Source organism: Rhineura floridana, chromosome 2, assembly GCF_030035675.1.
Source record: "Rhineura floridana isolate rRhiFlo1 chromosome 2, rRhiFlo1.hap2, whole genome shotgun sequence".
NCBI lineage: Eukaryota > Metazoa > Chordata > Lepidosauria > Squamata > Rhineuridae > Rhineura > Rhineura floridana.
In genome coordinates, this window is record NC_084481.1 from 165,543,144 (window position 1) to 165,566,839 (window position 23,696).

At 41.9% G+C, this 23,696-nt stretch overlaps 1 protein-coding gene across 3 annotated transcripts in view; it reads right to left on the bottom strand.

Annotated features, from left to right (window-relative positions):
* The window catches only part of MIDEAS (mitotic deacetylase associated SANT domain protein), an 85,103-nt gene that overhangs the window by 24,791 nt on the left and 36,616 nt on the right, over nt 1-23,696 (bottom strand). For 2 of the 3 annotated variants that reach the window (XM_061611263.1, XM_061611262.1), the window contains exons 2-7: nt 16,071-17,748; nt 11,319-11,630; nt 8,657-9,002; nt 7,865-7,931; nt 2,850-2,992; nt 1,766-1,869 (exon numbers count right to left, since the gene is read on the bottom strand). In XM_061611263.1, the coding sequence (XP_061467247.1) occupies nt 1,766-1,869; nt 2,850-2,992; nt 7,865-7,931; nt 8,657-9,002; nt 11,319-11,630; nt 16,071-17,546 (2,448 nt within the window). In that variant the 5' untranslated portion in view covers nt 17,547-17,748. Of the gene's footprint in view, nt 1-1,765; nt 1,870-2,849; nt 2,993-7,864; nt 7,932-8,656; nt 9,003-11,318; nt 11,631-16,070; nt 17,749-20,650; nt 20,769-23,696 lie in introns of all 3 variants that reach the window. The other variant, XM_061611264.1, reaches the window with a different exon arrangement.

A 23,696-nucleotide genomic window follows, 5' to 3' on the forward strand; every position in this document is an offset into this window, starting at 1 on the left:
GGAATAATTATACAACAAGAAGTCCTGTGGCACCTTTAAAAAAGCTAACAAATGTACAGTACCATAACATTTTGTGGGCCAATGCTCTTTTTGTCACAAACATCCTTTATTTATTTAGAATAGTCTTCCTCAACCTGGTGACCTCCAGGAGTTTTGGACTACAACTGCCATCAGTCAGCATGACCGTGCTGGCTGGGGCCAATGGGAGTTGTAGTCCAAAACTTCTGGATGGCAGCAGGTTGGGAAAGACTGATTTGGGCTGGAGAGCAGCATATTCTAAAAAGGACACCCAGAGTGGACTGCAGATATATGTTTACTCTATATCTTTTTATTTAAACTATAAGCTTAAATAATGCAGTCACAGACAGAGGATTACAATTTCTCTCATTTTTTAAAAAACCTTCCCGTACTTCCTGTAAAGGTATCTGAATCATAATTAATTACATTTCTTCTCCTACACCGAAGTATAATCTCATTTGATAATGGTCCCCATCAGCCAGTGCCCAATTACAGAAGAATTCCCAACCAGGGATTCTGCCTTAATTATTGAGTCTTTACAGAGCCAGTTAACACCCATGTTTAATCATTCAGTTCACTCAAGTAAACAATATTCCAAAGCAAGGAAATAAATGAAGTCCAAAACCATCCTTAGCCCTCAATTGCTACTACTAGAGCTCAAGCAAAATGTAGGCAGCAGGTACTATTAAACTCATTATCTGTAGGTTGAGAAGATTTTCCAAGGACCTGTATGCATATTCTGCTGCTGGTGTTATAAAGCAGTTTCACTATACAGCTAGAGGCAGAGAGTTTAACAATAAGTTTTCCCAAGGCGACAGGAACGATAACGTACTTACTTGATTGTTAAATTTATATCCCATCTTTCCATCTGTAACACTCCAGGCAGCCAATTAAGAATCAGAAACCTGATCCAGCTCTATAGAGGGGAAGCTCTCCTATAAAGATATGGCTTTCAACTTAAGTGAAAAAGTCTTTACTTTTCTCTTTTATTTTTGGAACCTTCCTCTCCAATAGCTAAACACATTCCAAGACAGCTTTCCAACAGAATCATCCATTAGCAGCACACATGAAACTGTGTTATTCCTGGCATCTCCAGGTAGAACTAGAAACGCTCCTGCCTGAGACCCTGGAAAGCCACTGGCAGTCAGTGGCTACTAGCCATGATGGCTATGCTTTGCCTCCAGGATCAGAGGCAGCCTGCTTCTGAATACCAGTTGCTGGGAACCACAGGAGAGAAGAATGCTTTTGTGTTCAGGTCCTGCTTGCAGGATTCCCATAGGCATCTGGTTGGTCACTGCAAGAACAGGATGCTGGACTAGATGGGCCACTGGCTTGATCCAGCAGGCTCTTCTTATGTTCAGTGAAGACATACTAGATGGACAACATAAGGCAACTTCCTATGTACTATGATCAGAATCATTTGATTTGACTAGCCGTGCTCTGTCTGACCTCAAGCAGGTAGCTTTTCCAGCCATACCTGGAGATGCCAGAGATTGATCAGCAGTTGAAGAGGGGGGCAGGGAAGAGTGCAGAAGGGAAGAAGAATGTCAAAAGGAATATTCTTCCAAAATGCAGAATTTATGTTCTACAAAAATGTAGAATCCTACCATATATACTCATATTGTAGAAGGCGAAAGCCTGCAAAAGGCATAGGCTTGGCTAGTATCATTGCTTCCCTCACAGACATCATACCAACAGCCTTCCTGCCAAATCCAATTAGACCCACCAAGGACTGCTGAAGACTTACCAGAATATTTCCTTTTGTTTCATGTAAGCAGTGAAATGCCAGCTCTTGGTTGGTACCACCTCCAGGAAATACACTTGAGCAAGCAGCAGTTAGCAGGTTCTCCACTGTTACATCACAAAAAAGACAAGGGGTGGGTCGGTGGGTCGGTGAAAGAACCAAAAGGTTAGTTTATACAGAAATTCCAACCCCACATACCAATTTTCTACCTAGGGCTCATCTACCTGGTGGTTTACTGTGTGTTTGGTGCCACTCACATCTCTTTTAAATTTGCATGGTTCACATCACGTTACCACAAACAGAAGCTATCATGCAGTTTTCCCCCTGTAAATCTGTACTAACCCTATCTGCTGATAATACAAAAAGGGGAGGAAAAAACATCTCCACTCCTTTTCTCTAGTGGTTGTAGACTCTTTGCTTCAATGCTTTTTGGTGGGTGGGTCAATTGTTCTCCTCTCCATACCCACTGTCTCCTCCTGCCTTCTTTCATTTTGTTTCCTGTGGGCTGACAAGCAACTTCTGGCTGCTCTCCTCCATTCTGCTGGCCTTTTTTATGTTGCTGCAAACGGTGCATTTATTCCCTCCCCCCAAAAAACTTGTGCACAAAAGTGTAACACTGGTCAAACAGATATTTGTATTTCAGCTGTATTCTACCAACCATAAGAAGGGAAAAAACAGATATTCAGCCTTCTGGGTTTTTTTAAAAAAGGAACCTACTGCAGCTGGTAGAACAGACTGAGCATGCTCAGTCACCTAGCAACCAGAGGGAGTGGAAATGTATAATTAGAGGGTGGGGCCACAAGGAAATAGTGACAATCCTTCCTAGAGGAATGTCTACTTGTGTGAATGGGAAACACAGACTGACAGCTAACATTGAGCAGGAACTGTGGATGGTGCAAATCCATAATGAAGGTAAAAGAAATGTATTTGATATAAAGAAATGCTCCCATGCCCCTAGACTTCCCGTCATATTTGGCATGCCTTAACCGTTACAGTGAATCAATGGTCAACAAATCCATACTGAAATTTTAAAGAGTTACACTACATCCAATACTTCTCATAGTGCTTCAGTTTTCAAGCTATTTACCATTCTCTAGGGTAGACATGTCCGTTTCATGCTCCTCCCATGGCTGCCACACCAATTCTGCCTTGGCCTTGTCAGAGGTTGCCAGAGATCGATCTCTAAGAGCTGGGATTTCTGCTTGAAACCGGGACCCCACGTTGATCCGTCTATCAAAATAAATACACATTAAGAAAATGACTCAGCCTGCAACTTCTAAGGCATCAATTTGCCAAGATTAAAAGCTTGCTTCTGCGAAATAAGCCACATCTCAGTGGATAGCATAGGCTGAAATGGACAATACCCAATTTTATGACTTGCTTCTTCCAGTTTAAACCAACACTGAGTAGTATTCAATGCTAGTCCTACTCAGAGTAGACCCACTGAAGTTAATATTATTTATTATTATTATTATTATTATTATCTTTATTTATACCCCGCCCTTTTTCCAAAACTGGAACTCAGGGCAGCTTACAACTAAAAATGGGTACATATAATTTGGACATATAAAAATCTACATTTTAAATAGAATTAATACACATGACTAACATATGCTCATTAATTTCAATGGGTCTATTCTGAGTAGGATTTCGTCAACTACAACCCACTAAGCTTTAGTTTCAAAATAAAAGTTTTTGCTTTTGTCTTTTTGGCCATCCAATATATGCCAGCTAGGAGTATGGATGCTAAACATGAAGAAACTGGATTCAGAAGCTATCCACAGGAGCACAACCATCCGTCTGTTTACTTACAGGCAACAGTATATGAGAGCCAAATATGGCAAATTTCCTCATCTACTCTTTCCACTTTCCACACAAGCATCCTGCTAAATGATAGTTATGGAAAGGTCAAAGGTCAAGTTCAAATCTAGAAATATGACTATATTTTTAAGTCAAACCGCCCAGAGAGCTTCGGCTATGGGGCGGTATATAAATGTAATAAATAAATAAATGTACAGTAGCTTCAGCATGGATAGGCTAACCTAGGGACGTCCAGATGTTTGTTCAACTCTGCTCCCATCAGACCAGTGTGGCCAATGGTTAGGGATGATAGGAGTTTTAGCCCAAAGTCTGGAAGGCCACAGGTTAGCTCAGAGGTAGCCAATGTGGCACCCTCCCTGTCTATTGGCTATGCTGGCTGACGCTGATGGTAACTGCAGTCCATATCATCTGAAGGCAACCCATGAATTAGCCATCCCTGAGCCTGGATGTGTGAATTTAAATTCCTGCTAACCTGCAAAGCTTACTCAGTAGTCCTCAACTAATGTAAGTATAACTGAGGTTCCATCTACACTATGCATTTAAAGCAGTATCATACTACTTTAACAGTCAAGACTTCCCCCAAAGAATACTGGGAACCGTGAGTTGTTAGGAGATCCCCTATTCCCCTCACAGAGCTGAAAGGTCAAGTTCAAACCTAGAAATATGACTATATTGTTTAAGTCAGCATTCCCTGGGAAGAGGGATTGATCGTTAAACCGCTCTGTGAATTGTAGTTCTGTGAAGGGAATAGGGTCTCCTAACCACTCACAGCACCCTCAACAAACTACAGTTTCCAGGATTCTTTGGGGGAAGCCATGACTGTTCAAGGAGATATAAGCATGCTTTAAATGTATAGTGCAAATGTAACCCTAGTTCTCAGGGTTGATGTGAGGGCAAGAGGGCACTCAAAACATCTTGAAAGAATGGCAGGATACAAATTAAATAAACAGAAGCTTGTACCAACATGTTTAAGAAATAAAAAAATATTTTTGTAAGAAAAAAGAGGCTTTCTGTATTAAGTTTATTTGCAGCAGGCCTGAAGTCTGCCATCTAGAGGCAAGCATGGCTGATATTACTCACAAGCATTGCAATACTTGAAAAGAATGCTTTATAAAGAATGCTGCAAGATGCCAGTTTGTTTTATTTTGAAAGTGGGGTGGATTATCTGATAGTTCAGAAGCTGGCTAAGGTTTAGATTTCAACTGCTGTTGCCGAAGAATTATATACTAATTGTTCTCCTGCATATCCTTGAAACTATTTTTTCTTCTAATCAAGCACAGGAAGGCCCCAAGATTATCCAAGGCAGGCTGCTGGACTAGGACTTGAAAATCTAGATTCAAATTCCAGCTCTACCTTTCCTCAGCTTCAGCAACACAACTTGAAAAAGCCACCTATCATCTGCAGACACATGAAAGAGAGCTCATGGAAGCAATTTCTGTACTTAGATATCCTTGCAAATTTCAGAGCTGTGCTTGCAGTCTGCAGGTTTACATCTGCATGGCAATATACGCATTCACTGCCCACAATTTCTGGGGGAGTCCCAGCTGCACAGGTAGGCAGAGGTGTGAAGCCTCTTCCTGGAATGGGCTGGAATTAAGAGCTGTTAAGTCAATTCTCTGCCTTGTTAGAACATGCAATGATCCTCTCCTCTGAGATAAGAAGGTGGCATGAAGCCACTGGGTTGCAGTTTTCAAGGCAGCTTTTGAACTCTTACTGAGAGTCTTAGTGCCTGTTACATTGCTCATGAATGAGCATTCTCTGTTGTCTGCAATCCATCAAGGTAAAGGGTGCATGCCACCACTGCTGCTTCTGTTCCTCAGACATAACTGCAGCATCTTGCCCTAGGGTGGATCAGGGGGAATCCAAGGAACCAGCAGCTCAGCTGTGCAGTAGCAGGCAGTAAAGATATGCAACAGCAGCTCAGAAGCTGCCTTGAAAGCTGCAACCAGCAGTTTCATTTCTCCTCCCAGCCTTAGAACTGCACTTTTCATTGAAACAACCACAAACTGGAATGAAGCACACTGAATATAGACAAAGGGAGAATGCAAGGAGAAGAGAATGGAGAATTCTCTCTGCCTATATATGTTCTTTGGGCACAAATACTAAGCTTTGATTAGTTCTTGAGGCAAGGCAAGGGAGGAAGGACTTCTGAGCCCAGCTGCTGTATCCAGCCAGTCTCCTCCTATTAAAGTTCTTCTGACCAGGGCAAAGGAGCAGTCCTCTGCATGTGAATCACAAGTAAAACTCAATGTACTGAATGGGATTTTTTTTGAAAAGTGAGTTTGCACCAAACCAGGCTACAGTCCTAAGAACACATACTAGGGAGTAAGGAATGTATCCAGCTAAGTCCTATTCAGAGTAGACCCACTGAAACTACTAAGCCTAAGTTATTAATGCCTATTAATTCTCATACGTCCACTTGTTGGGCTGTTGACCCATAGGCATTACTGTCTCTAGTTGTTTTCCATAAAGCCTGCAAGTTTGGAGAAGTAACTGTTATCTCCTGGCCTGAGAGAGAGCAGACATCCAAGGCCAGCGGTTGTCATGGTAACGTGAGATAGCAACTGGGAAAGTTCTAACAGAGTCTGTAAGTTGTGTCTTCTGTATATTGCCTCTGAACTGAGAGGTTGTCTTCTGTGTTTACCTTTGGAGAGAGATGTACCAGAAGGGGGGGGGGTGACTGAAGAAACTCTACATGTATTTACTCTTAAGCCTGTTGGCCCTAATGTCTTAATAAAGACTCTTAACCTGATCTAATGCATCTGAGAAGTTTCTTGCTCAACTTAACTCCAAAGTAACGTATGCTGTGTCACGCAAGAACCGCCACCATCAACACCACTCTGAATAGAACTAGCAACCAAAGTCTCCATTAAACTCAGTGGGACTTACTTTTCAGTAATCTTGTTTAGGATTATGCTGCAACAACATCTGGGTAACACATTGTGGGCTTCTGGAACCAATTGCCATCATGAAAAACTATCAGGGAGCAGGAATTTATATCTTGTCTGGTAGCTCTAAATCATCATCATTATTCATTATCAACATCTGCTAATCAGAGGTATACAGCCTCTATATCTGGAGGTTCATTATCGTGCTTAAGCTCCATACCCATATTCCTGTTATGGGAATATTGTGTGTTCCCATTAAAATGCACACACAGAATTATCAACAAATTACAAGTTTGTGAAACCAGATGGTGGAAACAAATTGTTTCTATAAAGCCACAGCTCTTTCCTGCTTGATTTTTCTTCACTTTTCTGTCAGCTGCTGGTAGAAAGAGCCAAGTAAGAACTGAATGACTGGTGAACCACAGAGCTGTAGTAAGAACAATCCTGAGATCCACCCACCTTTGCACTACACAAGGCAGGCTGAGCTGCACATTTCTATTCATTTTGCAACATGGATGGGAATGAATGCCACCAACTACTATCTCAAGTTGGAGGTGTGTTGCTACATGTGACTATATCTGCTTTGGGATCCAGCTGCTTGGAGGATGAATGCAATAAATATTATAGCATTTTTGCAAAATGCTATATACAGTTGGTTGATAACAAGTGATTCATTAGAATAACGGTTAACAGAAATATGCAGAAAGAGCTTTTTAAGGTTTTTATGGAGAAGACACTATATAAATTAATGGAAGATAAGGCTAACAATGGCTGCTAGTTATGATGGCTGCATAATATCTCCAGTGTCAGAAGTGGTATGCCTCCAAATACCAGTTGCTGGGGAACACGAGTAGGACAGTGCTGTTGCACTTGGGTCCTGCTTGCAGGCTTCTGAGAGGCATTTGGATGAGGGACCAGATGGGTGCAGAATGGGATTGGCAAAGTAAATATTTTGACCTAAGTTAATTAGATAAAACAGGGAGAGACATGAGAGAACACATTGTGAAAACTGTTAAGTTGCCCATATAAAATTCTATTCAGTCATTAAAACATTTAACAGATTAACGCACCTTAACTTTCTTCCATGGTAAAATCCTGAGTTTATGAAGTCTCACTTGCATGACCAAAGTTTTAGAATATAAAGAGGCCAGTTGAAAGCAAGCATTTGGGGCTCAGATTTGTAAGCTAAGGAAAAATGAGGTATGCATATACTACTATTTGGGAGGAGGAGCAAAGGACCTTGGCCCCGCTTCTCCCTAGGAAAAAGCAACAGATTTTAAGGGTTTCTTAGGTCACGCTTACTGAAACTTTCTACCTCTAGTGGACAGGAAAGGATGCTCTGACATTTGAGCTCAGTAGTTGTGCTATACATTTTCCCCAACTGAGTACTTACGGTTCAATGCTGACAGGAGTACACTCTCCCATTACAGAAAGGACAGGAGGGGTGACTTCTGCACTATCTGTAAGTCAAGATGACATAATTAATTCAGGGTCCTATCTTGTACTTAAGGATGATTTAATATTAAAGTGTTTAACAATTCATCTGGTAACAATCTGCAACCAAGAATCACATACAGGTGAGCGAGAGAGCTAGTAGAGGAGGGATGGATCATGCTTGGTTTCCAGGCTCACCATGGAGGGAGCAAAGCACAGAAACTCAGCAGGCTGATGGAGGGGAGACTGCCATCCTATCAGTCTACTACTTGGTAGAATATTTTTTTTTTAGCAGCCTGCTGAGTAGTAGTGCCCTGTGTCTTTGTGCTAGCTGCAAAGAAAGGGCCTTCCCCTCCTCCACAGCCAGCATGGAAGAGAGCCTACTAGCCTCATAGCAAGCTAGTAAATTTTGTGGGCTTATTTAGAAGGCCAGTTAATAGAATAGTAACTTTTTGTGTGTGGTGAAGTGATATCTGGCTATAAGAAGAGAGAGTCTTACAATCATCACTTGATCATGTAATATTTTTGATAGCTGCATTTGGAAGAATGCTAAGGTATTATACACTATTCCAATATTATTTTCTAATTTAGGAAGTTATGGCAGAATAACCAGAGTGTTGCAGCCCAACCTTAATGAACAGGCAACCCTGAGCTTGTGAGGACCATCTGCAGTTATTAGTCATAATTTCTTCCCTCCAGCCTTGATCCCCTTGCCATTCTAACCCTGAAAGGGCAGTACATAGAAACTTACTGGATCTGAGCAGTGTCCTGTGCGCACTTTTAGGAGTCATGGGAGGTGGAACCGAGTTGCCACTAGCAGAAAGGATAGCATTGAAATACAGTCCAGAACCCTCTCGCACTGGGCTAAGTATTGGTGGGGGAGTGTAAGGAGGTAGCTCAAAGTTTCTATCAGAAGGGTGATCTGCCAAGCGGACAGGTGAGCGCAAGTGGCTCTGGTATGGTGTGATGTTGGCGTAGACTGGCGGAACAATGAACGTGCCAGCTTTTGGTGGTATGAAGAGAGGCTCTGGTCTGGGCCGCTGCTTTGGTTTCCGTGCAAAACCTTCCATTTCTTCTTTTGGAGCAGTACCTTCATGCTACGAAAAGGGAACAGGTTTTGTTTCACACAGTTCAGAGTACTTTTCTAGACTACATCCCCTCCTCCCCCAAACATGAAGATCAAGATAAAATAAATGGAAATGATACGGTTGCTCCACTAGCTCATACCAGCCAGTGGTGTGTGCTTCTTTTAATTTACATGGGTCTTATTGTTATGTATACAGCACCATCAACTTATATGGCACTTTAGAGTAGAAAAAGAGAAGACCCTTTCTATGAAAATTGTAAGTTTCTATCTTGAATAGCTTAGGCATGACCTGGGCCAGTCACTGTTTTTCAGCCTAACCTTACCTCACCTGTGACTGTTGTGAGGATAAAAAAGAGCAGTACGACAATGGAACCAATTACGTAGGGAGGTGGTTCCTTCTCACTTCTAACACTTAGGAAGTTTTTCCTGATGCACAGCCAAAATCTGGCTTCCTGTAACTTGAGCCCATTATCCTGTGTACTGTACTCTGGGATGATTGAGAAGAGATCCTGACCCTACTCTGGGTGATAACCTTTCAAATACTTGAAGAGTGCTATCATATCTCCCCTCAGTCTTCTCTTCTCAAGGCCTGAATTGTGAGAAACCCAAAATGACCTTGTCAAGATGTAGCACAAATAAGCCCCTCTCAGAAAACCTTTTCTTCTTGGAGATTATATTGTCAGTCATTTATGTGGTCATCAAAAGAAAAATTTGTCCCACACAGGCATAAGCACATCAGTTGGATTAAGGCTAGCTGTGGCTACTTAGTGACCACACAATGCTTATAGGCACAGTGAAAGAGTTTTACTTAGGATGATCATGTCCAACCTAATACATAGGAAAAGCACTTGTGCAGAAAGAAACCTTGAAAAATCCTCATGTGCAATTGTTTACATTTGCCATCTACGGTTTCTTCTCACACAGAAGTGATTTCCCAAAGACTCTTTTAAGAAATGTCTGTACAATTCAAAAATAATCCACACACCTCACATGATAAACTCTCCTTGAGAGCACTCTTTCAAATGACAACTATTCAACATATCAAAGTGCTACAGTCAAAGAGGACTTCCCTTTCATCTACCTTGCTTCCCCTTTTCTACTGTCAAAGTATCTAAAGAGGGATTGCTTTGCCATTTTAATACCATTGATTTATTTTAAAAACGTGGGCCCCACCTATTTTCTCCAAGTACACGCAAAGTGGCTAATGAACAATAATAAAAACAGAACAAACAAAAAAAAAGGTGAAACCCGACACCAGATCACACCAGAATACATTTCAGTGGGCCTACATCAAGTGTCATGATTTCAAAAAATAAAGAAATAAAAGTATACTTTCATGTCAGTAAATTAACAATATCCAATCTGTTTAAAAAATTCAAGAAGCACAAAAGTAACATAGAACTAAGCCAGCAAAAACTGATACAATTAACCAAAGCGTTTGTAAAGTCAGGTCTTCACTAACTTGGGATGCGATGGACCTCGGGGTCGAAAAGGTGTTCCACAGAGTAGGTGCTACAACAGTTATCAGCTTCACCTCCTGAGATTAAGGGAACTGGAGTAGGGCCTGAGATGACTATTGGAGCATGTGGGAAGGAAGAAATGGAAAAAGGCACTTCCAAAGGCACCCACCTTCCTATGCCAATATGTAGTATATATTAACCAACAGGCAGCAGGGAAGAAACTAGTTAATATTCAGAACCAGAACTTTAAAAAACCTACAAAACTAAAATGTACTTCAGGGCCTTGGAAACAGAATGAGACTCTGCACTTTTATCATCACTGACAGCCCCATGATATTACAGAAGGCAGAATCCATGGTACTACTTTCAAAAATGGGGATGTGACTAAGCTGCTAAAAACCCACCCTGCCACCTATAGCGAAACCTCAGCTTGAAATAGCTTGCAAAACAACACAGTCTTGCAATGGCTGTGTTCACACATAATGCGAAAGTTTGTTCTTGGCTACAGATCCTGATTAAGGAAGAGAAAGCTTAACCACAATCTCGGGTTTAGAGGATACAAAGCCACCTTGGCTTAGCTGTCATGCTGCAGAGAGCTAAAAGGACACAGGAAGAGCAAAGATGGAGCAAGCTCCTGTTCAGAATGAGCACATTTGCACGGTCCCAGTAAACCAGAGTTTGGCCAGTGTGTTACTGGCAGAGAACAAGAGGGATGATAGAAACAAACCACAGCCTGTTCTACAGAAGAGGTGCACAAAGAACCAATGAGAGAGAGAAACAGGAAGATTCACTTTGCTAGCTCAGAGGATTCATCCCATCTCCCCACCCACTCACAGTCATCATTAGGATTCCAAACAGAAACCTACCTGGGCTGACATGTCCATGTTCAAATTGCGATTGGACCTCCTCCGGGTGACTATTACAGAAGGCTTGCTTTCAGAAAGCCCATGGTCATTTATCATGAAATGGTGCAGCTTTCCATCCTCACCCTTCTCGCTTCCAACCTCATGGCAGTCCAGCCTCCTCACTGGTACAGATACAGGAATGATGAGAGGCACAAGGCTGCTATCCTCCCTGCCTCTCTTTGGGGCTGGTGAAGAACCAGCAAACTCTACAACGCTCCTAGGTGCAGTTACTCCCACTTCACTCTTGCTCCTTTCCTCTGAAGCTTCTGGTTCCTTAGAACAAAACAAAAAGGGAACATTAAGGTATCTTAAACAAATCATTAGGTACATATGGAGAGATCTGAGCTACTGAAAACAGGTGTTATCACCTACTAACAAGACAGAAGAGGTAAAATGAACATTCCTTTCAGTATCTTTATAGATGCTTTAAATTTCCCAGTATGCAGCATGACCAGTATACAGTTAAAAGAAGTTATCAGTGAAAATAATCTACAAATGAGCATTGGAGAGACAGAAAGTTGAAAGTGCTTGAACATAAAATGAACTATACATCTCAATACTGATCTTTGTTCAGAAATTTAGAAACACGGACAAAGCTATAAACTCACAGAAACTGCATTAAAATACAGTGTGAACCCAATGTTCAGAGTTATGTATGCAGCCTTCTGTCATTCTCTTTTGAAGTTTTTCATTGTGGTTAATAGCAAACCACATTTTTCTGTTCTGTTAGAATCTGGCAAACATAGTTTCTTAAACCATAGTCTGCCCTTAAACCAGTATTACAAACCTGGCTTGGTTTAAGGGCAAACTATAGTTTGTGCAACCCATAGTTTGCTGGATTCAGACAGAATCACAAACTGATTTACCACTAATCATAATTAGGAATGTCTATTCCCTTGCATTGGAAGGAAGGAGAGATGGCAGGAAGCAGCATATAAGCTAGTGACTGCTCATGCACATAATGTTGGGCTGTGACCTAGCATTATGTCTAACAGTTCCAATGAGCCAGTTTGCACATGACAATAAACCATGCCCCATATGTGGAGCTCCCTGTTCTAAGAAGTTATGTTATCTTCCTCTTTATTATGTTATCTTCCTCAGTATTCCTTTTTTAAAAAAAGATTTTGATTCTGTTGCTGCTTAAGGAAAAGCTTCTTGAGCTTTTGTCTTTTGCTGCTGTTTTCAGGTTGAAAATTTTTCAGCTGCTAAAAAGGCAAATGCTGTTTTAGGCTGCACTGACAGAAGTATAGTTTCCAAATCATGTGAAGTTTTGGTTCGGCTCTGGTTAGGCCTCATCTTGGATACTGTGTCCAGTTCTGGACACTGCACTTTAAGAAGAATGCAGACAAACTGGAACAGGTTCAGAGGAGGGCAACAAGGATAAACAGGGGACTGGAAACAAAGCCCTATGAGGAGACTGAAAGAACTGGGCATGTTTAGCCTGGAGAAGAGAAGACTGAGGGGAGATATGATAGCACTCTTCAAGTACTTGAAAGGTTGTCACAAAGAGGGGGAGCAGGATCTCTTCTCTTCAGGTAAATGAAAGGCTGCCACACAGAAGAGGGCCACAATCTCTTCTTGACTGTCCCAGAGTACAAGGCACAGAATAATGGGTTCAAGTTACAGGAAGCCAGATTTTGACTGAACATCAGGAAAAACTTTCTGTTAGAGCGGTACAACAATGGAACCAATTAACACAGGAGGTGGTGGGCTCTCCAATACTGGAGGTATTCAAGAGGCAGCTGAACAGCCACCTGACAGCTATGCTTTGATTTGGATTCCTGCATTGAGCAGGGGGTTGGACTCGATGGTTTCATAGGCCCCTTCCAACTTTATGATTCTATGATTTCTGTCTTAATAGCTGGATTATTTAATGTTTGTATTTCTATTTGTAAGCCACTTTGAACAACTCTCCTTTTGTGGAGGAAAAAAGCAGGGTATACATTTTGAACTAACAAACAAGACTTGCTATGCTACTAAACCTTTTTGAATTCAAATGTGATTCATCACATATGCATCCAATTGTCCCCACATTAAAAGGGACATTGCCAAAACAGGCAAGTATGGTATTTTTCTTGACTTCGGTGCTGTGTAAAAGTCTATGAACCTGAATTCCAGCTGTAGAAAGAATTAAATAACAGCAAACAGCAGCATCTTCTACTGCAGGACACAAAGTCACGCAATAATAATAATAATAATAATAATAATAATGGAGTCACCTGCCTTCCTTTCCTGTGCACACAATCCAGGAGTCCAATGCATTTATTCTCCTAGAACTTTGGGCTGACTGCGTAAGCAAAACAGATTTCCCCCCCAAGGATATTAAACAGAATCCAACACTGCATGAACCAACTTCCACACACCCAGGGGAATTTCCCCTTCCTTTCCTCGCCTGTACAACCTCTTGAGTGCCCTCAAAATCTGCTCCAGAGGAGATTTTGAGAGTGTGCAGGGGCCTGCAGAGAGGAGGAAAGGAAGGTGAAATTCTGTTGCACGAGCAGAAGTCCATTCTGCTCGTGCATGGACAGCATTGGATACAGCAGCGCATTACTAACTGTCAAATCTAATTTCCTGTTGATTTTTTTGGATTCACATCCTTTGCAGTGTTTACTAGGATGGAAAAATCTGCTCTGAAATGGAGTTTACTGGAGGACAAGATTGCTTGACTGCATTTGATCTTTAAAATAAATAAATAAATATACCATTATTCATTGTATAGGTCAGCGTTTCCCAACTAGTGGGCCACCAGATGTTGTTGGACCACAATTCCCATCTTTCCTGACCATTGGCAATGCTGGCTGAGGCTGATGGGAGTTGTAGTCCAACAACATCTGGTGGCCCACTAGTTGGGAAAGGCTGGTCTAGGTGGTCCATTTGGATAATGAATAGAAGGCAGAGGGCAAGCTTGGGTGCATTACTGTTTCAGATTTCCGATTACTCCCAGTCCAGAACTCCCATGTCCAAATCTAACACCCTAGTAATTACATCATCCTGGCTATGTATGCCATTCCTTCCTCCTAGTCCCTTACTGGTTGACAGGACTAATTCACAATTCTATTAGCACAGTGGAGGATGTAGATAATTCACACTCTGAAGTCAACTGCTTGCCATGTGACTGCTATAATGTCACATCCAAATTTATCTGGGTTACTAAAGAAATTGCCAATACATTTCTAGCTTTAGCTTTTGCAGGCTATTCACTTGATTTGTTCCTTTTTTATTATATTTTTAATCATATTTTATTTACTTTTTCAAATATCTTATGACAACACCAGATAAACATCATGCCCACCCCCATCCGATCCTCTCCCCTATCAACAGCATGAAGATTTTCCATTACAAACAACAGGAAGATTCAATTAAGTGCTTAGAACTTTGATTTATTTCCTTTTTTAAAAGTAAGCTCAGCAATTACAAAAGTTTTGCTAAAACTTTCAAGAGTTTATGTTGGAGCCAGGGCTGTGGAGTTGGAGTCAGAGTCAGGAGCAATTTTGGGTGGAGTCGGAGTCGGTAGAAATGTACCGACTCCGACTCCTTCATAAATGGCAAATGTATATTAACTAGTAATAACAAATTTACTGTAGTAAAATGGTAGCGCAAGGCATTTCATCACCACCACGTGAATCCAGAGCTTGGAAAAGTTACTTTTTTGAACTGCAACTCCCATGAGCCCAATCCCTGGGGCTGATGGCAGTTGTAGTTTAAAAAAGTAACTTTTCCAAGCTCTGGATTCACGTGGTGGTGATGAAATGCCTTCTGCTACCATTTTACTACAGTAAATTTATTACCAGTTAATATACATTTGCCATTTATGAAGGAGTCGGAGTCGGACAGTAGAAAAATAGAGGAGTCAGAGTCAGAGTCGAAGGTCTGGCATACAGACTCCACAGCCCTGGTTGGAGCCTTTCTAGGTCCTGTAGCAGGAGGTGGAGGAAGAGAGATAATAGTTCTCTCACAGAGATTCATTCTCCTCATTCCACAGCCTCATCCCATTCCGTGGGAGTGGCAAAGCTAACCTTGCTGCTGGGAGGGATAGCTGGTGTGTTTTCCCCCCTCTCTTTGGTTATCAGAAATTGTGCTGGACAGGATAAGCAAACAGCCTCTGAAAATGAGAGGAACAGCAGAGCACACATGAAAGATTGTTTTGTTTTTGTTTTCCAAATGGTCCAGTTAAGTGTGGAAGGCCTTGTACCTGGCTACGATGCGAACAGTTGTTATCATCTACTAGGTCCCCATGACACTAGAGAAGTCAACATTTCCACAGCAAAATAAAATGGATAGGACAAGAATCACCTGCTTCCCAAGAACTATTTAGCAGTGTATGCACTGCAAAAACAGCAACTTGATGACAATAGCAAGCTCGTGCTGAAATAATGTGTTCTAAGTGGATAAATGAGGGACTAGCAACGGCTGCTAACTTTTTAAGGGGTTGTATACAGTGAAGGAGAGCCAGTGTGGTGTAGTGGTTAAGGTACTGGACTATGACCTGGGAGACCAGGGTTCGAAGCCACGAAGTTCACTGGGTGACTTTGGGCCAATCACTGCCTCTCAGCCTCAGAGGAAGGCAATGGTAAACCCCCTCTGAATACCACTTACCATGAAAACCCTATTCATAGGGTCGCCATGAGTCGGGATTGACTTGAAGGCAGTCCCAGCAACAATACAGTGAAGAGAGGCAACAGACATGGTTCAAGTCAAGAAACATCAACTTACTTTGATATTCTGAAGAGAAGCTAGCTCCACAGCCTTCTGAGCCAGGGTTAGCAAGTTGGCTTCTTGAGAAACACGTCGTCTTCTCCGTGTGCTCTGGATGACACCACTTCTAACCCCACCAAAGTCATTAGCTCTCTCCGTTGTGGCCACCTGCTTTTCTGCTTGCCTGGCATTCTCATATGTGCCCACTTTCTCCATTTCAGGCTGGCCTGGCTGACCATCAGGTGGCATCTCCCCAAGTTCCAGCTCTGCTCTGTTCAGTTGCGAATAAGTCTCCTTGTTGTGACTGAAAGGTTCAGGCTGATGTCGAAACTGGACTTCTGGATGCTGCTGGGGTTGCCAGTGATGTGGCAACATGTTACCAGAATATTCCTCAGCTGGCTTGGATGCCAATGCTTCTTCTGCAGAAGACGCTGACAAGACACTTTCCTTAGAGAGTCTCCGTGACCTCCTTGGGAGAGGGATCTGGGCCTGTGGCAGGACAGTCTGTGGATTTGGCTCTGTTAGGGCTTTCAGCAGCTCTTGGTTCCGGTCAGGAACTGGATGGAACTGGTGGGAAACCATATGATGCTGAGGAGGTTGGGGTGGTGCTGCCCCACGAGGCTGTGTGGCAGAGGCAGGCTGCTGAATGCCAAAGGCTTGCACAACTGCCTGCTGCTGATGGTGCTGTTGCTGCTGTTGAGGATAAAAGTTTTCAAACAGCTGCAACTGTGGAAGAGCTTGTTGCGTCTGCTGGGTGGTAAAGGCTGGGGTGGGAGTAGGGGGAGCTTGTTGAAAGACATGCAACAATTCAGGGAGACCCTGCTTCTGTCCCTGGTGACCAAAGGCAAGCTGAAAAGGCTGCAGAGGGAGGCTCTGATTCTGCTGTTGCTGCTGCTGCTGCTGCTTCTGCATTTGCTGAAAAGAATTAATCTGGGCTTGCTGTCTGACCAGGGCTTGCTGTTCCAACTGGGCTTTTTGAGACATCATCTGCTGGACAGCACCTCCATACAGATCTAGCTGCGACACCACCACACCTTTCTCCTGGTTTCTTTTCAGGGCATCCGGGTGGTTGTAGAAACTGGGGATGTTGGCATTGGGGTGCCCCACTTTTTGGCTGCCCCCATAAACCATCCCATGATTCCAGCCTCCAGGCTGAGGCTGCCAAGTGCCATCACTGCACTCCGGCAACCGGTTCCCCATCAGGGAGTTCTGCCATTTGGCAGCAGACAACTGCTGGGAAATCATCCTTGCCTCGCCTCTATCTTGATACACAGAGTTCAGCAAAGCAGCATTGCTGGGGACTCCACTGTATATGCCTGACTTGGAAAGCTCTATTCCCTGGGAGGAAGGTACATTCCCCCCATGGTTGAAGTATTGCCCTTCTTTCAGAAGCTGCTGCTGGGCTTCTTTCAGCAAGAGGCCTTGCTCGTTAAAAAATGCAATCCGCTTCCCAGCCCTCTTGCTTGAAGACTTTGGCTGAGCCTGCAGACTCATGGTTCAGTCTGTGTTCCCAGGGATAAAGAAAAATATATATCAGATTAACAGTCAACCCACTGCTAGTGCTGGAGCACAAAGGGGAGGGCCAGTATAAAGGCAGCAAAAATCTTTTTTCTCTCTTCAGTCTAGTCCATGCAGAGAGGTAAGATTCCAGTTAGTCTGCCCTCTTTATACTCAGAGGTCCACAAAGTTTCAGCACCTGGGGAAAAAAAGCGAAAGAAATAAGCAGAGAATTAAACTTCTGATATTCAATGTATCTCAACACTGTTGGTAAAGCTTTAAAAGTCAGTCAGTCAATCTATGCCTATCAGATCCCCTTTTTCAGGGGATGAAGGAAAGGACTCTGAAGGAAAGGGCATGACCCAGAAGTGCCTGCACCAGAAAAACTGAGGGAGGGCAATGCCCCTCCAGTCCAAGGATGTGGCACTGCCATCCTCAGATTTGGACATTGCAGGGGCCACAGTGACAGCCAGAGACTCTCCCACTCCATCACAGTAGAAGATTACTGGAGCAGACTGAGCCCCGCAACTTCCCATGTCGGTGGGGTAACAATTGGGATGCAGCAGCTGCTACTACTACTATTACACAGAGCTCAGTCTGAAGAAACATCAGAGCCCAGGCTTGTATTTTTCATGATTGCCTTTACATCTCGCTAGCAATTCTGGATGCCTTTTTAGCTAAAAAGCAGAATACAATTAATATATGGGTTACACACTTTTTACTTCTTTAAAAGAAATTGAATCGATGAATGTTAGAAAGATTTGAATGGGATATTTGCAGATGTATGAAACGTTATGTAATAATAAAAACCAAGCATAAGCCTCTATTAACAAAAGATATTAATACTTTTATGCAAAGAGTTTGTTGCTTCTGCATTACATTTTTGAGAACTGCATCTTGCTCAGTATACAACTTGTGCATTGAAAGCTCAAACTGAGTTACAAGATGGAGACTAGAAACTATTAATCCCCAAGTTAGAAAAAGTTTAGTGAAAGGGAATTCCATAGCCATAGATAAGAACCTGTCCCTTTTGGCAACCAACGTTACCAACCTAGGCGGTGAGCAAACCAGGAATGCCCCTCCAAAGCAGATCTCAAATGCGAATCTTAGATGTGCTTCCAAACAAATATTATATTGGCTTTTGGATTAAATATAAAGAAAAATAAATAAAACCCTTGAACACCAACATTACCATCAAAACTATGGATTTGGGGGAGAGGGGAGGTGCACTGGGGGATTGAGTCGCTTTTTTGTAATTTTATTCATGTGTGTTGCATTGGATTTAAATTTGTATTTTTAATTCTTGGTTTTAAATGTGTATGTATTTTTCACCCTAGGCCCTTTGGGTGAAAGACAGATTATAAATGGATATAAAACACAAGCAAAACAAAACAAAAAACAGAGCCATATTATGATAATCGTAGGCCCTAGGCCACAGCTTTGTAAACTTTGGTCAAAATGGCCTCAATCTTCATTGTTAGAAAAATTAAAAATAGTGTGCACAACCAAGTACGCATAAACCTGACTGGTCTGCAGCTTTTCTGTAGACCACCTGATCATGGACAATGAGTGCTCTATGGTCCACAATCTGAGAACTCTGCAATCCCTCCACTAGCCTAGAGGGGACATTTATGTAATTTATTTAGTGGTTTGACAAATGAATGTACAACAGAAGTGTTTAACAGCAAGTATCTTAAGCCTGATCACGTATACTGTAAGATAGCCAACCACCCCCTGGTCAAATGGAATTAGTCTGTTTGAAACTAGAGACAACCGTTTGCTTTGTAGAAGTACTAGACGCATTCCGTGCCTCTGTTGCAAGCAGAATGTTCTCTTCTCCAATGACTCAGTAAAGTGCACTGCGGTGTTGCACAGATAGCCCAACTTAATTTGCTGTGTACTACTAGCAACAAACCTTTTTTGACCCTTACTTTAATAGCACAGTTCAGTTTGCCAAGATATGTCTAGGTATCAAACCAGAAGATGTAGTAAAGATTTACCATAATGACCAGAGAACCAGAGACAAGCTTTACAAAGGAGGCTTTTTAAAAGAAAACATAATAATTGATCTAAATAACAGCTTGGTAGAAACTATTTCAAGTATAAATAACTCTCCACACAGAAACACTATATAAACAATGTACATTACGAAAAGTACTAGGTAGTTAACAGAGGACTCTTTTTCAGAGCCTGAACAGATGTGTTTTTTGCAAAAAAAAAAAAAATCTAGTTCCCAAGTTCATAGTTCAAGATGTGCTGGAGTGTTCTACTCCTCCCTCCTGCAATAAATCCTACTGTGCACCCACTGACAGTTCTTTTAATCCAAAGCAAGTCACCTTGAGTATTGTCAGGCAAGGCTGCGTTTGTAAGAAAGGTTACCCAAGTCTTACAATCTACAAATTAGGAGCTCGGTAGCAAAAGCAGTAGTGGAATCTTCTGGACATACAGAATGACACTAGCAAGTTGTATCCAGTGTGCCCCTTCAGCATATGGAAGGGCTACTTCCACTTATAGAAGAGACTGAGATTCAGGACCATCTTCTACTGAAGGTTTGAGGAGAGGAGAGGAGAGGAGAGGAGAGGAGGCAATTTTTGCCAATTTCAGGGGGCATAGGGGACTATGGGAATCTGCAAATATCACCTCCTTCCCAACCAAAGCATCCCCAAAATGGTTGCCCATTCTCAGCCACTCTTAGTCCAGCCCAGCATTTTTATGCAAGCTTAGATAGATGTTAAGCACCACAGGAGCCACTGCTATATACTGAGAATAGAAGATGATGTAACCAGAAGCTTCTGCAGGGCTGATGAAGTATGAATTGCACCTAAGTACAGAGTTCTCTAGAAGGCAAGGCCTCATATGCTCACTTTTCTCAGAGGGGCTTTCATAGATATTAGAAGCTGTCATTTCTGCTCAGGAATTTACCAGTTAGCAGCTTCCTATTCTACCAGTGTGGCATAGCGGTTAGAGTGTTGGACTACGACCTGGGAGACCAGGGTTTGAATCCCCACACAGCCGTGAAGCTCACTGGGTGACCTTGGGCCAGTCACTGCCTCTCAGCCTCAGAGGAAGGCAATGGTAAACCACCTCTGCATATCGCTTACCATGAAAACCCTATTCATAGGGTCGCCATAAGATGGAACGATTTGAAGGCAGTCCATTCATTCCATTCTACTGGGAACAGCATTGAGCAACGTACAGTAAATCCAAGAAGAAAAGTACCTAAACAAAGACAACAATAAGGACCCACCCCTTTATTTCCCAACATATCACAACCAGAAATGTAGAAGTGAATTTGTCACAAATGCAGTTTACTTTACCCCCAAACCGCTGAAAAACTTCAGCTTACATAAATTGTTGCACAGTAAGTTATTAGACAAGAACATAGTGAAACAATATTCACAATTTTAGAAGTAAAAAACAATCTCTTTCATGGGTTGAGATGGTACAGTCAATGCAATTAAAAGTATGAGCTTGATGACTCCTACCAACAAATCTTCCAGAAGACACAAAGATACTAAATACTATTTTAAGTACACACAGCTTGAACCATACAGCTTGCTGCATAAAGAACAGACAAGGGATTGAAAAGATTCTTTTTGGGGGGACAGCAATACATTTTGTTGTCAGGTGGGTTTTACTTCCAGTAAATGGAGGTAGTCAATAAACTTCTTCCCATCTTATGAAATGTCTCCACTCCCATAGCAGCAATTGACACTTAGCTAAATGCTTTCCATGGATATTAAGGTTAATTAAGATTAATGCCAACTACAGTCACCAATGACTTGCCAAAGCAATCTGGATTTGGCATTCTTTCCAACACATGCAGGGCCACATGAGAAAACAGTTATCACCCATCCTTTTGTAGAGTACAAATGAAGTAATGTGTAAAAAGCTTCCCTGTCTCAAGGCAAATAAAGCAATTGGTTACACAAAGAGGAGACAGATAAAGCTCTTGGAAAATCTTAATTCAACATTACCTATGGAACCATCTGAGAACATTGTAATGATTCAGAATTCTACACCTACCTTGTTTAAATATTTATTTAAAACATTTATACCGCTTAATAATTTCCATTTCTAAGTGGTGTGCATAAAAACAAGCCACACATAAAACAATAGAACAATGAAATAATAATAAAACCAAACATTACCTTAAAATGTCTGATGGAACAAGAAAGTTTTAGTCATACACCTGAAGTTAGATAAGGAGGTTGCCTGCCTAATCTCAGTTAGGAGGGAGTTCCATAGGCTTTGGCTCACTACACTGAATGAATGGCTTCTAGTTGCTACGAGTTGTGCATCTGAGCCATGGAGCACCACCAGTAGAGCCTCCCTCAAAGATATCAGTGATTGGACTGGGATATAAAGGATCACGCTGTCCTTAAGATATCCTGGACCCAAGTTGTTAAGGGCATAAATACAAGAACCTTGAACCTGGCCGGGTAACACATGGTTTATCTCAGTTCCTCCAACATCCTGAAGAGTCAGACTGATCCGGAAACAACTGGGAAAGAATGCAAATGAAAGAACACAACTGCAATGTCAGTATCTGATGGAAGTTCATGGAATAGTTTATTGTACTGTATAATTTGCTGATCAGTAGATCCCAAATCTGTCTGACTTGTTCATCTACACTTGCACATATATCCATAGAACTTAGTAGTATAAATATTTTTAGGAGTCCACCTAGCCACACTTACATAGCCATTTGTGTGCATCGATTGAAAGCAAGAACCACTAACTCCACACTGAACCTTCTCAGCCTGCTTAACCAGGGTGGTGGGAGAGATTGTTAGATGGGTGGCTATATACAAGCCTGTATTCAACTCCACCAGTGCCTCTCTTTGAGTGTAATCACTGCACTTCAAACAATGCATTTACTTCTACATATTTAAAAATTAATGTGCATTTCTGTCTCAAACTCCTGTTAGCAGGATCTTCTCAAAACTTAAGACAGTTAAAAAGGTGTAGATGTGAAGAAGAGAACACAAATAATCGTAGAAAAGTGGAGAGAAGAGTAGGTAAGCACTGTGGGGGCTTCTGCAACTTCTACCTTCTGGGCGAACTTTACTTCCTTGCACGTGGATCATGGGCCTGCCATTTTACTGACTCACTTCCTCATGCATTCACGCTTCTTGTTCTCTCTCCCCCTCCCTCCCTCTCCACACCAGCTGCCAGCAGTCGAATCCTGCAATCCAGCATTACAGAGCCAGGGCGTTCCTTCAACAAGGATAAAATGCTCTCAGCTCATTTTTCCACTCCCCTCCAGATAGCACAAAAATATCTCCAGGAGAGAAATGAGAGACCCAAGAGATGGAAAAATTCTGCTTTAAAAATGCAACTGATATACAATCTACTTATATTTATGAAACTCTAGCAGGAGAAAGCACCACAAAAGAACAATCCCTCTTTTACTGGACCTAAAACAAACCCCATGAAAGAGGTTGTAAAAAGTTCTCGCTTTCTCTTTTTTACTAAAAGTAGTAAATATTGCCACATTTGATCCCTGGCATACAAAGTAACACACTGGCAATATCTTCTTGCAAAACAAAACAAAGGGAGTTTGATGTCTCAGAACAGTGCCAAACCAATTCCCCAATACAGTCAATGAAGAAGGCATAATCATGAGTCCTCCATCAATTCATCTTTCTTTCCTCACCCATATTCTGGTGCTGCATGTTTTCTTTCTCACTCTCAAGAAACAGCTTTGTTTTTTTACATTATAGAATTCAGTTTCTAAGAATTAAGAGTTTTGGCCAAACCAGAACCTTGTTGAAATCATCTTTATAATGTTCAGCCAACTCTCCTGGAAGTCAGTCTCATTGGGTCCACCTCAGATTCAGTTATCCTCTCTGAACTCTGGATAACTCCTGATGTCATCACTGCCACCGTTATACTTAGTTTTATCAATTTTTTAAAAAAACAAACACAAGTGTCATCCTGATGTTGAAAGAGTAAGCAAGCTTAGGACAGCCAGCGATGACATCTTACTGAAATTCTCTCTCCTCCAGGTACTGTACATTTCATAAAAATTATCTTGTTCGCACTGTAGGTGGAGAAAACAGCGTTGATGGTTTACTTCAGTACATTTATGTGCACACAACTGCACTCGTACACAAGCCAGCAAAACAGTTTCGATCATAAAAG